Here is an 18,265-nt window from a genome sequence, read left to right on the forward strand (position 1 = left end):
TGGATGTGTATGGTGGGGGTAGGGGAAGGGTGCTTGATCCTGCTCAATGGAAACAGAACCCATGAGGCTATACAATTGATTTTGAATTTGGGGACAAAGAGCATGTTTGCATACAAAAATGTTTATTACAAATACGTGTTTTTGCTCATTGTATTGGGGAGACAAAGCAAAGTGGGTTGGGTGGGTTCAGATGGATTTTTAAAAGCTGTCTTTGAATAGTTTGATTCCCTGGCCTAAATCAGCTTTAGGGCTATTATAACAATGTATAGACAGGTTATGTTTCTGTCCCACAAACTTCAGTGGAGGTGATGGTGGAATCTGGACTTTTAAAAAGTTCAGGTGTTATAGCACCACCTAGCGGCTGGTAAAGCAGCTCTTGGACCTCTTTGGCGGCAGCAAATAATGACTCGGAGCAACCTGAATTCTTCCACCTGGGCTATTTTTACCCATATTTTTTTATAAATATTATTTAGAAGTTGTTTGCTCTTTGGAGAGTTAGTCTGGTTGTTGGCTTCATCTGCCTGGTACTGGAGAAGGCTGCTACTGCCACTAGGTGGCACTGACACAACTTTTAACATCAGCTTTCCTTCCGCCTCAGTCAACAAGAGAACAAGCAAAAAACAAAACCCCCCTGAAAAATAACTGGGGGAAAAAGATTTAAAATAGATATTAATGCTATTTTTCTTTTAATCCCCTTGATTAAAAACCTGCGTCCCATTAGTGGAATTACATAAACATAAAGCAAACGTCAGACGTTTTGTACACGAGACAAAGTGTTGTCTTGGTATTGGATCATTCTTCGCTTTTGAGTAGTTTAACAAGCTGCAATGTGGGGATGTTGCCTTCCCCTTAAAACCCAGTATAGTATATTCTTTTGAGTTTTCCCATTGTTTTGCCTATTCACAATGCTCAGTAACAAACTGTGGTGTTTGCTACATATACATGAAACCTCAGGCTGTTAAAGTAATAGTAAAATGATGCTTGATCTGATACGCTATGGCTCTGTCCTCTTAGCGCCCTCTGTTGAATATGGGAATTGCATATAGGTGAAATAGATGAGCCTGTCTTTATATCAGTGGGGCAGTTTTGAAGATGTTGGCCCCTTTTAATAAGAGGGTTTTGAGGGAGCTAGCGTGTTGACCAGGGGGTCGGGAGGATTGAGAGGCTTCCTGCTGGGCTGTTGTTGTGTGACAGGGGACACGTCGTTGGTGTGGATGCAGGGTGTTCAGGGCAGGATCTGTTTCTGTGCATGTTTCTACAGTGCCTAGCTCAGTGGGACTCTGAACATTGCCACAGCGTGAGCATTAAGTGAACCACTGTGCCTCGGTTTCCCCAGTTGCAAAATGGAACCTCCATGGAGGCTCCGCACGGGGAATTGCGAAGCTTCATTAAAGTTTGGGAGCAGGGGTGACGTGCAGCAGCTGCTGAATCAGAAAATACTCATTCTCGGCATTGTTCCAGAGACCAGCAAAAAAGCAGGTCCCAGCGACCTTCTGAACAACCTCCCCTTCGGAGGGAGTCGGGCCCCACCAGGCTCATTCAGGATCCGAGCCATGCGCACGCACCCTCGGTCTCCGAGGAGCTGCCATATCGCGGGGTGGCTTGAAAGTTGCTAGCGATCTAGCGCCCACGGCCTGCCTGGCGCCGCAGCGTAGACAAAGCCAGCGCCGGCCCCTTGTCAGGATGCCCCTTGGGGGCGAGGTGCGGTGAGCAGGGATCCCCAGCGCGCCACGTGCACGTGGGGATGGGAGAGCCCAGGGGCACGCCGGAGCCTGGAGGAAATCGGGCCGTGCTCCTTTAAGAGCCAAGGGCAGGCAGCAAAGAATTTCAGTTTCAATCTGGCTTCTAAATTTGGAGTTTTGGGAAGGGAGGGCTCAGGTTTCAGCTGGAAGGGAAGGAACTGACAGGAAGGCACTACACTGAGCCGTCCCCCTCCCCCTCCAGTTACTGACAGAGGAACCATTTACAAAAGGCTGATTCTCTTGGGAACAGAGAGGCAGGAACGCAGCGTCTGTGAGTAATTTCCTGCTCAATATGGCTGCTCTGACTCACTCCATTCCCCTGGGGTCACTGCGGGACTGCAGCGCTCTTGCTGTTTCTCGCTCGCTCTCTCCAGCTCACTCGTTTTCTCCCTCTTCTCCCTTTGTGGCTGGAATGAGCTAATTTTTTTTCTTCCCCCTTTCTCTCCTCCCTTCCCCAATCCCGAACAATAGTGAAGTCTTCTCCTGCTGGTGCGGACGTGGGTTAGGAAGGCCGTGGTCGCAGATGTCAGGTGCTCCAGGCGCCTGGGTCCTGGATGGCTCAGGCACGGGGCTGGCTATCCGAACCAGCCTTTTCAGAGCTTCCCACCAGTCTTAATGCTTTCAGGCCAGGAGCAAAGTGGTGGGGGTTGAGCAGAGCTGTGCCAATGTGAAGGAGGGGGGGACCGGGAAGCAGAAAGAGACTCGTTGCTGAAAGGCACACAGCAGACTCTTGCATAGAGGGGGAGATGCGTTTCGAAACTGCCTTGCAACCAGCCCCAAACACGTGAGACATGGTCATATTGGCTGGACTATACCGCGCCTGGTCAGTGGTGTAAAGTCCCCCTCACCTTCAGCACGTGCACCCTCTTCAGTCGCCCACTGGCCGTGATTCAGTGCCAGATCTTTGTGCTTAAAAACACACCAGCCTCGTTGAGTGGGGAGAGAGAGAAAGAGAGAGAGTGTGTAATTTTGTATCTGCAAGAAAAACATGCACAACAGAGGGGAGCAGGAACAGCTTAGCAGCTCATCAGTCATTCCCCTTCTTGGAAGAACTGCAAAGAGGAAGCAGAAATTCATCTGAGCTCTCATTGCAGCTGTTCAGGCCAGGCAGAACTACAAAACTGTTACCCACAATGCCCCAGCCCAGAGGTCAGTGGGTTTGAGACACGTTGTCCTCTGAGCAAATGTGTTTTTGGTTTGTTTTTTCTTTTTGGTTTTTTTTTTTCTTCCTCTCTGTCACACACTGATGCCACTCAGGCAGTGCAGGAGGGCAGCCATTCCCCAGACAGATTGAGCAGCTTTTTGCAGCAGGCGGTTTCAAAGCCATAAACCTCTCCCCGTCCAGTCTCCCACCACTACCGTCCTCATGCTGCATAGGGGGTGTGTGAATGGGAGGATGAGCTGGTTCTCCCAGCCCCGGAGCAGTGGTCAGAAAGCTGCTTGGTTCCCCACATTCCTTCCTAGCTTGAGCTCCGGCCTTGTGGCTTATGATGTCATGGGAACATCGCTCGGTCATATTGGCCCTCGGGGTCCGTTTCCTTCCTGGAGGGAAGGGGCAGGCTGTGGGGTAGGCAGTAGGCAGTTCTCCGTGAGTTTAACTTTATTATTTATTCCCCCCCTCTCTGGAAAGAAGCCAGCGGCAATGATCAAACACTGTAGTTAAAAAAAAATAAAAGAACACAGCCCTCCCTTCCCCGTATCGGCTGCGAGCTGGAGACTCACAGCCCCACCAGCACTGTAAAAGGCACCGACTTCAAAGAACTGCTCGCCCCCCCCAGCCTGTCTCGGCTTATGGCAGGTGCAGTGTCAGATGCTAGTGCTAGGGTTGCTGCCAGCTTGCGCTGCCCTCTATATTCACTGCTGGCAGCGGTGGCAGTTGCTGCTGCTTGTTGTTCTGAAAGGAGAATGAGTCATTTTCTTGGAAAGCCCAGCAGTGTTCATGGGGAGGGCTCAAGCCTTGGGTAGGATGGGGGCAGAGTGGAGCCCAGCTCTTTGGGGAATGGGGTTTGGGTTTTTGTTTTCTTTAAGGATTATTTAAAAAAAAAAAAGCAAAGGCGGAAAGCTTAAAAAGAAACGTGAAGCAGGGAAAGGCCAGTATCTTAAGGGTGCAAGGGGCTGATTTGCCCCCTCCCTATGTGATGTTGGTGTTAAAGGAGGGAGGCATGGATCGGAAGAGGGGACAGCACCTGGAGATGGCTGGGGCACGGGTCACAGTGCCTGGTGAGAGTTTTTGCTTGAGGCGAGCGTGACCGAGTCATTGCTTGTGCATAAACTTCCCCATTGGCTGCACTCCCTTAGCTCTCTTCTTCTGCCTTTCAGATGAAGACCGGCCCTTTTGCTGAGCACTCCAACCAGCTGTGGAACATCAGTGCTGTACCTTCCTGGTCCAAAGTCAACCAGGGGCTCATCCGCATGTACAAGGCCGAGGTGAGTGAAGAGGGAGAGAAAAATGAGCCTGTGTCCCACCTCGTTGGGCATCTCCCTTCCAAGTCACTGGGTACCTTTCAGATTAGTTCTGATGCATCACCTCACCTAGGCTAGGCATAGGACATTGGAAGTTCCTCCATCTTTAGCAGTCAAATGCTGCCCCCTTGCTGCAAGAGGCCTAGGACTCTAATACTATCACCTCCAGTCCCATTCTTGTCCACTCCTGCTCCAAGTGTCTTGGGAAGGGAGTGACTAGTTCTCAAGTATCCATTGGCTCCTCCCATGCTCACAGCCTAGCACATGTGCCATCTCCTTTTCCAACAGACCAGGAGCCCTGCAAAGCCTGAGCTCTCCTAGCAGTCCCTTTAGCACCTCTTTCTGTGGGGGGAGAGCAGACTTCTTTGCTTTCCTTCATTTTTCTGTCCTTCTCTTGTGTTCATCCAAGCAACAACTCAGGAATGGACGGCTGGTCCATATGCTGAAATTGCATGGACCCAGTTTGAGCACTGTCCATTGATATTTTGCCCTCATCTTGCCACACAAGTGCATTAATCTGGCTATATTGGTGCAATTTTAGGACGCAGGCAAAGCCACAGACCCGCTCCAGCCACCCTTCCCCAAAGCCCTGTGGCAGTCGGTCGGAGAGACTGTCATAGGGAGTCTTGGCCTGGGGAGCCAAGCAGTTCTGGCTGGAACTCATCTCCCTTTCCACCCTGTGCTTACATCTCTTTCTGCTCAAGCTAATCCTAAACTTGAGGAAACCAGTTAGGAACTTCCATCCTTACTTAGCTTCTTGGGGTAGGGTAGAAGGAGTGGGGGGAGCTGTGGGTCAGAGGGACTTTCCTCCAGCTAGGGAAGCACCTTGGCCAGGCTCAGGGCTGGATCTCACTCGGTGGCAAGTAGAGGAAAACATGGAGTTGAAAGAGCTCATGGGGTAGGGAGCAGTGCCCGGCCTGCATGGTGCCTCTGTACACTGCAGCTGTCTGGCATTGGAGGCACTAGTATTTCCCACTTAGGGACTGAAGGAGTTAGCTTACTGCTCCACACTCCTCTCTTAAGACAGGCTGTGCCCGTAGTGCTGGGAGAGAGGGTAGAGCTCAATTAACAGCTACCCTGGTATGAGTCTGAAAGGGTTAACTGCCTATCTTCCTCCACTCTCTCCCTTCCCTGCTCCCCTCCCCCTTGCCTTCCTCTGAACTTCACATCCTGTGTTTAGGTTCCAGCCCACATACCTCTCTAATCTGGGAGGCGTCACTGCGAGGGACTGGGCTGGCTCCTTCCGGCTGCAGCTCAGCTTTCCTCGCTGGGAGCACCAGGCAGTGGGATAGTGTCCCCACCGTTCCCCTTCTTCTCTGGGACTCTGTTCAGTGGCTTTGTGCCACCTACCAGGTCTAAAACAGAGCTGCAGCAAGGACCATAATGTTCCCAAAGTGTTCTGTTGTGTGGGGCAAATTCTCTGTGGTAGTAATCCACAGGAGTTGGTGGAGTTAGGCCAGTGTTGCATCTGGCCTCTGGGGTGCTGTTAAAGCAGAACAATGGTCTCTACCTTAACAAGAAGTGAGAGAGCAGACTGCTGGTGGCAAACCACTGTACCTCTCTGCCTCTCCTGCCCTCTGATTTCCATTGATGAGAGGCCAGCTGCCAACTGCATGAGCTCCCCCAGCCAGTGCTCTGAGTGCAGGGCTCTGGGAGCCTGTATCCAATTTGGGGTTTAACAACAGACACCTATGGGCTCCAATGGGTCTTCTCACTGCTCCAGTGTCTTGGCGTTTCTCTCCTGGCTGCAGAGGCTGTTAGAGTTTGCGAAGCACTTTTGTGTATGAGAATTGCTGCTGCTTTCTGCTCCTTTTAAGTGGAAAAAGGTATCCTAGTCCGTGATTGCCTGTGGAGACTGTGATCAAAACATCACCGTTGGTAATATAGGACCTTCCCCACCTGGATGCCATGCTGTTGGGCACCCTTGTCATAGCTAGAAAGATGAAGCCACATGTGGGCAAAAAGGCAGAACTAAGCTCTGAACTGAGCTTAGTAGCATGACACAGTGGTTTTGGCCAGGAAGTGAGCAATGAAACTGCTGTAGGATTTGTTTTTGACAGGATTCATCTTTTAAGGAGGGCAAGAAGCTTGAGCTTCTACTAAAATGTGTTCCTAGAGCACAGCACTCTCCTAATGCTATGCTTGGGGTCCTTAGCCCAGGCATTCACCAGCCCTCTCCTTTAACTGACCTGGCAGCACCAATTCCGAGAAGCTACTTAGGGAAGTCTCCTAACTAGGTGCTGATGCAGTCAGTGCCCACTTAGCTTGTGAGAGTAGATGGGAGCACAGTACATGCCTCTGGTGGTTGGGCCTTGCCTTTGGCTCTAACAGAGGTGGCTATGCACACCAGTGACTTCTTGAAGCACTCGGTGGGTTCCCACTTCAGGGCCAGATACCTTGGAAGGGCCTGGCTTTTAGAAAGTATAGAGCATCTGTCCTTTGAAAGTCAGGTCCCTTGGAGGTATCTTAAGTTGGGTGTGCAAAATCACCCTTGAAAATCTGCTTCATTAGCTGCTGGCTGTAGAAGCCAGTTTGTTTTCCTTTTCCCCACTGTGTGGCATTGGCCATCCCTTGCTTCCTCTTTTACATCCTGCCAACATTAGCAGAAGATACTTGGGTAAACAGAACTCCCAACTGCTGGCTTGACGCTCCATTCATTCCCCTAGCAGGCAGCTACTATTGATGGAGCCTTGGAGGAGTGAGGATGTGGCGGATTTGTGTTCATATTCTTGTTCTTTTTCTCTCAGACAGGCTGAGATCTAAGCAAGGTTACTGATTTTTTTCGCTTCCCTCCTCTTCCTGGCCCCCCCCCCAAACCCTTATAACTGCTTGAAGCTGATTAGATTAAACTAGAACTTCACTATGGAGGCATCAAGCCAGCAACGTTCCAGTTATTTAACAGCTTCTTGAGTATGCGTCTGCTGTACCTGGGAGAAGCACTTGGTGCCCTGCAGATGCCAAATGCTGCCCCTTCATCCTCCCAGGTAGTGGAGGCCTCAGGAAGGTGAACTGCTAGTGGGTATCCTGAAGAAGATAGATGTCCATCTGCTTAAAAACTATTTGATGTTACAAAACAGCAGCACCACAATGGGCAAAAGTCTGAGGCCTGAATCATTTAGAAGGTGAACTGTTGCTTATGCCTCGCTTTGCCCCCCTTGTTGACACCCCTGAATGCAACAAATGTAAACTAAGTAGAATTCATTCCCTTGTGGGCAGGAAATGTTCTCAGGATTTGTGTAGTGAAGTCTGTGGATGGGCAGAGGATTGAAAACAGCCTCTTTTGCCTTGTATATTAAAATGGGTGTGTGGGGGGAGAGAAGGCTTTTTTTTTTTTTTAAGTGTTATTCCCATTGAAGGAAGGTGGAGCTGACCAAATGGAGTGTGATTAAGGCACAAGCCCTCAGTGTGTTCTCTTGTCTGCTTCTGAGTCTCATGACTGTCCCCTCCAGGCTGTAGTCAGACAGAGAATGCTGTCTAGTATGACTGGTGTAACTCAATCCTATCTGCCCAGGCTGCACTTGAAACCAACTTCATAGTTAATTCCTACACTAGGCTTAAGCCTGAGAGTTGGAGGGAATCAGCAGAGTGAGATGATCCACTCTGAGTGGGTCTGTTTGTGTATTGGCAGGGCCTGATGTACAGGCAGTGCAAAGGGGGCCCCATGTTCTGGAGTTCCCTGTGACCCAGCAGAAGTTCTGTTCCTGGAGGATAAGAGAGCTCTTGCCCCCATCCTCTTCTTCTAGTGTGATTGGAAAAGGCGTCCCCATCTCTTGTAGAGCTCCACATCTCACTTTGCCTTTGCATCGACCCATGGGGATCATTTTGTGGACTAAATAACATTCTTTGCTTTAGTGGTTTCTTCATTAAAGATCCAAACCAGCCAAGGCCATCAGCAACATGTCTGCTGGTGCTAGAAGGAATATGGGAAACCTTCTTGCCAAACCCTGGTTGAACAGGGCCTGTTCCTTTCTGGTGCTTCCCTCAGGAGCCCTGAGGCTGTCTGTGTGATTACTATTTCCCCAGCAGATACTCAGCCCTTCTGCACCTCACTCTGGTCTCAGGACTCTGCAGACTTGTTCTGGCTGCAGCTTGCTCTCAGGAAGTTAAATTGTGCTGGAAACAGCCTGACCCCTGGCCCCCAACTGGAATTCCATGGGCCTAACCTCCTCTCGGATCCCACTGCTTCTCTATGACGACAGTGCAATGGCAGCTGCTTGCCTCTGGCTGTAAGCTCTCTCTGTGCTCCGCATGGGGGGATTGTGGGCTGTCCTTAACATGCCGTTTCCATTCCCCAAAGAATTGGTGTCTAAATGCACATCAGCTATGGGTGCTTCAGGTTAGCCTGTGGGAGATGAGGGGCCCTTGCTTTTGCAGTGCCTGGTGACTTCCTGGGTACACTCACACTGGCTTCACTGCTCTCAGATTCGTAATCAACTGTGCTTAAAGGAAATGACTTAGGAAGGGTCTCAGCCTTGGGCCAGGGGGCAGGCAGGCTGCAGCAGGGAGAAGTGAGCCATTTGAGATGGGGCTTTTAGAAAGGGTCAGGGCTCAAATTCCCCTGCAGTTGGGTTTTTCTTTTTCCTGTTTGGCTGCAGTATTTGTGGTGAACACCAGCATTCTTCTCCAAGCACAGGCTGGGTCCCAGATGGCTTTCTCTCTGAGCCAAGCACCCATCTTGGGGACAGTGGATGCATGGAGCAGCTGGCTCTATCGTTATGGTTCAGTGCATCCTTGTAGCCATGCTGGGGTCATGTTCTGGAGCATTCCTGTAGCTTGCCTTATGGTTAGGGTGGCACTGGGGCATTCTGGGAGTTCTGCAACTAAGCTCTGGAGTACGCACCTTGTTTGGGAGCAGGATCTTCTGGGTAACTTCCAACCCAAGGCACTGCAGGATGCACTGCAGTGGAGAGCACGTGAACAGCAGCAGTCCTGTCACATCTTGAGCTAAGGGTCTCACCACTGCAGTGTGTTGAGTGTTCGTTGAAGAGAGATTAGGATTAAGGTTCAGTCTGGCCTCAAGGCATTGAACTCAACTGTTGGGTGAAAGGCACTTTTGCCTAGTGTCTAGATAGGGCTGTCCTTCCAGTGCACTTGAGCATCGACCCCATACCCAGATCTTTATGTAATTCTTTCCTTTAAAATTAGTTGAATGTAGAGCCATGAGCTACATGAAGGGGTTGGTGAGACTTGGCTTTGTGTTTTTAATTTCATAAAAGCTGATGTATCTTTTAAAAAATTGTTAAATACCTCTCCTACTACTGTCTAGTTCAGGGGTGGGCAAAATGCAGCCTGTCAGGCCTTTCTATCTGGCCCGTGGGACACCTACAAAATTTAGAAAAAATATATTTATCTGCCCCTGGCTGCCTGTCATGCGGCCCTCGATGGCTTGCCAAAACTCAGTAAGCGGCCTTCTGCCCAAAATAATTGCCCACCCCTGGTCTAGTTGCACACAACCCAGATCCAGGCAAGACTCCAGCTGAGAGAACAGGAACAAGCTCCTCTCCCTCAGGTAGCCAGAGGACCCACTAGTGCAGTGACATTGATTTCTTTTCTCCATGATTTGGAATAAGCAAGCATGGGATTCTCTTTGAGCTTCCTGCATACAGGAGACTGGGAAGGGGGGAGCACTCTTGTTAGTTCCTGGCTGGAGAAATGAGATGGTTAAGATGAAGGTATTGGGCTGTGATGGCCTAGGTGTCCCACTGTGCCATGAAAGAGAGCTTTCCTGAAGCCTGGGCAGGATGCAATGAAGTGGACACCCCTGTTTATACTGAAAAATCTTACTGATTTATCCAGTGCTGTTTTGTGGGGAGTCTAACTGAAACTGTAAATGAAGGGGCCCTGCTTTGCTTGGCATCAGTCCCTTGTGCCCCAGGAGAAGTGAAGGCCCTTAAGACCTGCTGTCTGTGTTGGTGCAGAGTATGTCCACTCCTTCAGCTGTTGCCACCATGAGCTGTGGAGGCATCTGCGCACAGACACGTGAATCCCTTGTGCATCTCTGTGCTGTATGGAGGATCAATTTGAGATACCTTTCTTTGGGATAAGCCAGGTGCTAGGAGAGAGCTACAGTAGCCCAGAGACAGGCCTGGCTAGGGTATTCCAGATGCTTGGCCAGGCTCATGGAGAACTGTTGATAATGAATACCTTTTCATAGTGCACCAAAGCTTACATGCTCTGACTGCCTGCCAGGTACTCTGTTTTGGGTTAAGCCCCACCGGTTTTAATCCTGTTCTGTTCAGTTGTGGGAAGTGGATCGCATTCCCATCATAGCTGTGACCATTTCTATCACTCCTGAACTTGCTTCTCTTAAACAAGAAGCTGTCTGATCAGTGCCAAAGGGTGGGAAGCTGTCATATGGTTAGTGCCTGCCTGGACACCCCTACCTTATGGATTCTTGCTTTACATGTCCTCTTCTCTTCAGTGTGCTCCTTTCTCACTCACCTGCACCCTCCCTCCTTTTCCTTGGGCTTGGTCTGCCCACAGCCTGCTCTCTGGAAACATCCTTTGTGAGGGGCACAGGCTGTTTGTCTTAAGAGTTGCCCTCCTGGCTTGGACATCGCAAACCTGTACCACAGACGGAGACTTCGCTGACTTTTGGGAGCCCTTCTCTTCTCCGTCCCTCCTCCTTTCTCTTCCTTGGACAATAACAGGTGATGAGTGCAGCCTTTGTGCACTACTTGTGCCCATTCCCTGGGAGGCAGGTCCTGTCCAGCTGACTCTCTGGGGATGAGCAGCCTCTTGCTGCCTAGGTTATTGTACTGACAGATGGCCTGAGTTGCATCAGCGCTGACAGGAAAAGGGGTGCGATAGCAAATGTAGTTCCAAATGATGCCCAGGCAGACTTAAACCACATCTAAGGGATCCAGAAAAGGGTACTTAAGTGATTAGGGATCCGGAGAGACTTCTGTGAGAAAACAGAGCAAAAGGACTGGGAAAGCTAATGTAGACAGGAGAAGCCTGGGGAGCATGACAGCTACATGAAATCTTGGCTTGTTCGGAGAAGGGCTGTCGGATATCTCCAGTGGAACAGAAAGGCACCCGCTCATACATGATAACACCTGCATCATTGACCTGGGGAACTTTGTGCTAGAAAATGTCACTTGCGGGGCCTTCCCCACATGGGTTTTGGCATCTTCAAATGTCCCTCTATGAGTCTAGATCCTTGGTTGGCCAGGGTGAGCTTAAAAATATTGAATGAGAGAAAGCGAGCGAGTGCTACTGAGGAAAATGGCCCTTCCTGGATTGGGGCCTGGACTCTGAAACTCCAACTGCAGAGAATGGGGCTCCGGCTGCTCAGCGCTTCTGAAAATGAAGCCTGCAGTGACTGCAGCAAGCCAGGGGAAGAGCAGTCAGATGGGCCCTCCCAGGAGAGACTTAAGGAAGCTGTTCCTCCTCCTTCCCTGGGCTGGACTGAGCTGAGCTGGTTTGTGCTTGTTGTCTGCTTGGGCACCTGAGACCCAGACTCCTCTTGGGAACCGGGTGATGCTGGTGGTTTGTGGGAGCAGAAATGTCCCTGGTTTCCTTCGCTTGTGGTGGGTGTGGCCACCTGCTCGCAACACACTGAATTCACACCTCTCCTTCTCTCCTCCTGCAGTGCCTGGAAAAGTTCCCTGTGATCCAGCATTTTAAGTTTGGCAGCCTGCTTCCTATCCAGCCTGTCACATCTTAAGGAAGCCACAGGAGAGCCAATGTAGCGGAGACCCAGCGTGGTGCTCTTCCTCTTCCCTCCGCCCTCCTCCTCCTCACTGCTCCAGTAAAACAGCCCATTCATTCCTGCAAATCCTTGTTTGCGAATGGACAGAGTTCCAAAGCACTTATTGGCCTTGCATGGAAGAAACGACCAAGAGCAGCTGTTCCTGCAAGTACTCGCCATGGTGACTCTGGGAAGCGACAAAGCCAGTGCTGTGCTTCTAGCCCGCAGGGTGTCCGACCTTACACTTTCCTTTGATCATAGGGCTGCTGTGTATTGCCCTGGGCAGGCAGGTGGGGCTCGGGTAGGAGATACCGCTTCTGCTTTTTTACAAGAAGAGCGCAGCTTTTACTTTCTGGAGGAAGAGGATGGGGAGGGGGAGGAAGGCCCGTGTGTGTGTCTGTTTGTGTGCGCGTGTGTGTGGTGGGGCGGTGCTAACTGCAGTTTCCCCTTTGAAGTTCACTGAAGTTTCCTGTTGATGTTTTGTTTGGGGAAACCAGTGCCATTGTGGGGTGTGAGCATGCACACATGTTCGGGTCCCCTCATCTCTGTGCGGCTGCTTTGTCTGGAAGAGGCTTTCTTAAAGAGGCAGAGGAAGTATTAGGTAATGCCTGTGGGTCACTAGAAAACAGAGTGCCATCTCTCCCCTCTCTTGGGTAAAGCTGGCTTCCTCTCCTCCCTACTCCCTCAGCAAATTTCCTTGTCTTCACCATCTAGTATTCCTCTCCCACTTACAGCTGGGTGTCCCACCCCTATCAGCTCAGGGCTTGGGAATATTTGAGCTAGCTTTGGAAGCAGAGAGGTGCCCTGGGGGAAATTTTTAACCACTTGGGGGGCTGGGATCCATGGGAGTGGCTGTGCAAGACATTGTTTTAGAGATTCCTGAGCAGGCTTCTTCCTCCCCTTCTGTAGCACATAGGCACAGCATGTGCCCGCTCTTTCATCGTGCTTTGGGATCAGCATGGGCTGGGCACAGCCCACTTCACTGCACTCACCCTGTCCTCTGATGTTTAGCAGCCACTACTGCAGGGGTGGCCTGAATGTCCTTGTGGTTGCTATTGCTTGATTATAAATTGTAGCAGCAGGTCCATAATAAAGGGATCTTCCCATTAAATTGCACATCCCCACATGTGATAGTGGAGGCGTTGCGCAGTGTAGGGCATGTTGGCTTTAAATATATTTATTTAACTGCTGGAAACAAAATCTGTGTAAATATCCCTGGGCAATCTATCACATCCTTCAAACTAAGCCTTCCCTTCAGTCATTCCCTGGAAGAACTGCCTCTCCACTGGGATATATGCTAAGAATATTTACTCAAACCTTATTTAAAGCATTGGGCGCACTGGGTGTTTCCCACGAAGGGCGGGTTGTCAGCAGTCCTGCATAGCTCGCTTGATTCCCTACAGTGGTTCCATGCTCCCAGATCCCCCAGTGGCTTAAGCTCATGTTATGTCTAAGTTAACTGGATTCAATACACATCTTCTGGTAACGAGCAGAACCAGAAAGGGAAAAGCAGTAAAGAAACAGGGGTGGGTTTGGGGGGAAGATCTCAGTTGTTTCCTTGTGTCTGTCAAAGATTCTTTATGAGCCTCTAGTCTGAGAGGGGCATCTTACTCCTGGGTTATTGTTAAACAGGGGTTTGGAGTGTAAGAGGGTGCTAGGATGTGGTGGCTGCTGGGAAGAGCAAGGGAAGGTTTTCAACATTAAAGATAATGCAAAGCTGAGTCTCTCCCATTGCTGCCACCCATGCCTAGCCTGCTTAATTTTTCTCCTCTCAGCCCCTTTTTTGCTATTTAGTTTGGAAAGAAGTTGAATCTGTTCCTGGAACTGGGTTTTTCAGTTTTTCTCTGACTCGGTCCCCTCAGGTTGGCCTCTTCCTTCCCCAGGGCTTGTGCCCTGCTGCTGGGGGAGGAAGTCTGAGAAGGAGATGTACATGAAGATGCAGGTGGTTCTGGAGCTAAAGTGGCAAAACCCTCCAGAGCTGCTGCCACTGTCCCCTTGGCTCCACGTTTCTGGGCCTGAGCTGGTGCGCAGTGCTGGACAGCTGCAGCTGAGAAGAATCTGTCGGTGTCTTTTCTAAATAGTGGCTTATAAGCTTGCATTTTAAACAAAATGTGGGAAGCCCCCAGCTGAGTTCTGCTCTGTGCCTGACTCTTTACCTGGATCCAGGTGTAGACTCTACTTTCCAAATCACCATGGAAGTGAATTAGGGGAAGATTTTATTTTTATCTTTTTAAAACCTGAGTTTAAGGACTTGCAAGTTCTGTGTTTCAGGTGCAGTTTAGAGGGTCCTCCAACTGCCTTGTTGTGTGAGCTTGGACAATTCTACCATTCTGTAAAATGGGTCTATTAATGCCAGCCTGAAAGACCGGGTGAGACGCATTGCCTGAGATGTTCAGAGCTGGCATGGGGATTTAATGGGAATTGGGCTCCTGACTCAGTTGGAGACAATCTTGTCCTACATATCTATAACACACTGTTTTGAACTGAATAGTTCAGTAACAATGTACAGAAGAATGCCAAAAGGATATGGGGAGGTGTGTTCCCTGCCCTGCGCTGGGGGTTGGTAGCACTCCTATATCAGTGACAGCACATTCCTCTGGCTTTGGGAAAGAGGCAGAGATGCTGACCTGGAGCCATTAGGCAGGACTCAAGGGGGCACTCATTCCATTAAGGATTTTGGCTTTGAAACAGGTATGTTTATGTGAATCCTGTCACTCCACCTCCTACCTGCCCTCCATAACTTGGCAAGGGGCTGCTCCTGTTCCTTGATCCCTTTCCCCATTCCCAGGAGATCTCCACTGCCAGCCTGTTTGGGTTCTGTCCCTTTTGCACCATGGCTCCAATGTGCATGCACCTCACCATCTGAATCGCTACCCCAGGGCTGTTTCAGTGTCGGATGCAGCACCTCCCCACATTCTCTGACATCGTGGTTTTAATTAAAATGGATGTGTTTTGCACCTGGTGAGTGTGTTGGTCTGTGTTGCTATTGGTAGGGTTAGCCCTAGACTCTAAGCTGTTTGGGAGCAAAGCTGCTCCAGCTAATGGTTGTAAATCTGGTTCTCGCTTCCCAGACTATAGTTTTTATTATAAAGGAAATACTTTGTCTAGGCACTTCCTGTCCTGGCCATTGATCTCTTACTGACACCAAAATTGATTTGGTGTTGTACTTAAGGATACATTTGCCTCATCCACTTGAATATTCCAATTTTCTTTGCATCGCCAGTGCGTTTTTATGGTGAATATACTGCAAAGTCTGCATGCCAGCACCAGGGATGTGTCCGCCTGGGTTTTGCAGGTAGGCAGAGAATGAAACCCTGCTGTGTACTTCTCTAGCATAGTCAAAAGTGCTGAGACTTCAATTCCCCTGTGTCATTTCTGGGGCAGGAGAGGAGCTGAAGACACCTTCCTTCTCAGGCTTCTTTGCCGTACTGTAAGTTTGTAAAGTGTGGCTTTATGGGATGGTTCAGATCTGTGCTACTGTTTGGCACCTACTAGATCTCAGTGAGATCAACCAAAGTTTGCAGAGGTTCTAGTCAAATTCTAGTTTTAATGGGAAAAGGTTCTAGTTTGGCCCCTGCACAGGCAGCTGGCCTAGGTTTTAATATTGCTCTGGATTAAAGTGGTTCACAAGAACACTTCTGCGGGGCAGGTATCATTTTATAGATCTCTAATCTTTAGCAGTATGGAAATTAGTCTAGAATGTCTGCCTTGGAGAATGTGTTGTTGAAAAACGAACCCACCAACCATGATCTGGGCTTCCCATCATCTTCCCACCTCACCCCCTGTCAATTTTTTTTTTTTTAAACCAGGTATTCAGAAACGGATTTTTAAGAGTTGAAAATGTCCGTTGCCAGTTTTTAATATTATGCCATTAATACAACAGCTGCTGGGTTTCTTGGCATTGTATGTATTTTACAAGTCACTACAGCCTTCCTTCCCTTTCTTCCAAGTCCCTACTCGTAACTGATAGGACTAACTGTAGTAAAAACAAAGTCAAATGGTGAAGAAATATACGTTCAGAAATGAACGAGCCCACTTCCACAGCTGAATGGAGGTATAATGGGGAAGAAGAAACTCCAGACCTCTTCATTCCATTGTAACCATATTGTTATGAGCTTGTTCCTTCTGTGCAGGGTGAAGTCCATTATAGGGTATTAGAAAGAAAAGCCCAACCTGTTGTTGTGGCAGGACAGGTACAGATTTCAAGGGTCAGGTCCATATTATTTGTTGTGTACCAACAAGCCTATTCATTACAGTTCAGGACCATAAAGGCATGATCTATGTCCAAACAAACTTACCATTTGCCACATTCAATAGGATCATATGGTATAAAGAGGACCTTTCATGGATAAGTAGAAACTGGATGTGATTTTTCCCTCTGAAGACTTAGGCATCACTGAAAGTGAAAAACCAACCAGAGAGAGATCATATGACTTGTGCAACAGGTGTATCTTACATGATGGCTAAAGAGATTCAGTGAAACAGAAAAGGGAGCATTGCAGTTCTGTAATGATGGTGATTACTCTGGCTTCTCGACAGAGAGGATTTAACCCAGGGAAAGAGAGAAGAAACCAAAAAAATATTAGGGCAGGAGGGAGAAATACTGAGTTTTGATCAAAATTTCACCCATCCAAAACCTCAGCTACTGCCATTAAAGGTCCATGGACTAAATTGACTTTAGCATTCCCACTATGGTTAGATCTTAGGTTTCTCAGCCAGTTCACCAAACACTCTCTCATCTCTGCTTTAGGACAGCCCCATCCCAGAAAGGCTTTCTCCTGGAATTCTAGTGGGGCATTTCAGAGGCTATTATCCCGTATCTCCCATTCCGAGCGGGTAATAACTGTATCAAAGGAGAGAGATCAAGCAGATCTGAGCCCTCATTGTGGGTTTTATCCAGGCAAAACCCTCACAGAGAGCAGTGCAAATTCCTCAAATGCTGCTTTCTCAAACCAGGATCATAAAAATAGGACCAAAATTGCCATAGTTAGGTTGGGAAAGATCCTCAGTAAATAAATACATCCAGTTCAGATAGGGTTTAGCCAAGAGGTGGACTATTCAGCACTGCTCTTTAGAAATCGAATGATGATTCCTGATGCTACAACTCTAAGGAAAGCAGTTTTACATGGTTAGCTACAAAAAAAATGCCTTTGAGGGGGTGGAGTGGGGGCTTCTTGATCCAGAAATGCTTACTCAATTAGCTCAAACCAGTAAACAAATAAGTAGATTGCTAAAATCAAAGCAAGTTTGCTCCCTCAAGCATCTAGTTGTTACATCATTGTTTGTATTTACAGTTTCACTCAAAAAGTCTAGGCAGAATTAAGGTCTCTTTTGTGCTAGATGCTTTGCAAACACATAGGGACACACAATATCTGCCCTGAAGCATCTGCAACATGTGGCCCTGATTCAGCAGTGTACCTAAGCAGGAACTGAAGTCCCAATAAGCAGCTGTTTAAGTGGCTTTTGTAAGATGGCCCAATCACATGCCCAAGTGCTTTGTTGAATGAATAAGCCCAGGAATTGGAGAAGGCTGCAAATTATCCCTTTGATTGGCTGACATCTTTCTAGGATCCCTGGGGAAGTAGTTGTAATATATTTCAAAATTTCAGGTACTCAATTAGAATTAAACAAACTACATTTTAACATGAAGATAATACTGGAAATAATGCTTTCAACCCTAAGGGTGGTAACCAATAGTGACAAAAGTGGGGTGTGAACATGTAAACACACACATCATTGACACTACTGAAGTGCATACATTTAAGAATACATTTCAACATTCATATGGTCTAGGCTTTAATATGGGCAAAAGGAATGCCCCAGTTTTCAGCTGGATTGGATATGGCTATGGGCAAAGTGCTGTGCACTAACAGCAGCAGACAAACCTGTTAAATCCCTTGGGGTCAATGTGCCCTATCCTGTCCATGAGCTATCTAGAACTGAGGGCATGTCTACATGTACTAATTTAAAATGCATTAGCCATTTTTAAGGCATGTTAGGGGCACAGGTCTACACATGTGCAGTCTTAATGTGCCTTAAGAATGGCAATTTTAGGCTATTTGTGCCTAAATTTGATACCTGCAAAAGCAGGTATCAAATTTAGGCGCAAATAATTAAAGTGCCTTAATGAACATGTAGATGCACTAAGGCGCATTAACACCCTGTATGTTGACTGATGTAGGACTATAGTCTCAAGTCGGTACGCACACCGTGTTAATGCACCTTACTGCGTACACGTGTAGACATGCGCCTGAATTGCCTTAATACACATTAGGCAAGTATGCATTAAGTTTAGGTGCACGTAAAAGCATGTGTAGACATGATCCGGGTAACGTGGTGCTTATGGAGTAGATCTACCTAGATTTAA

At 48.5% G+C, this 18,265-nt stretch overlaps 1 protein-coding gene across 2 annotated transcripts in view; it reads left to right on the plus strand.

Annotated features, from left to right (window-relative positions):
* Positions 1–14,860, plus strand: part of PTPA (protein phosphatase 2 phosphatase activator) — a 43,505-nt gene extending 28,645 nt beyond the window's left edge. For both annotated transcript variants that reach the window (XM_019510634.1, XM_019510633.1), the window contains 2 exons: positions 4,062–4,169; positions 11,800–14,860. In XM_019510634.1, coding sequence (XP_019366179.1) covers positions 4,062–4,169; positions 11,800–11,874 — 183 coding nt within the window. In that variant the 3' untranslated portion in view covers positions 11,875–14,860. The remainder of the gene's footprint in view (positions 1–4,061; positions 4,170–11,799) is intronic.
* The last annotated feature ends 3,405 nt before the right edge of the window (positions 14,861–18,265 follow it).

The sequence above is a fragment of the Gavialis gangeticus genome, unplaced genomic scaffold (genome assembly GCF_001723915.1).
Source record: "Gavialis gangeticus isolate Ggan-Ray unplaced genomic scaffold, GavGan_comp1, whole genome shotgun sequence".
Lineage (NCBI taxonomy): Eukaryota > Metazoa > Chordata > Crocodylia > Gavialidae > Gavialis > Gavialis gangeticus.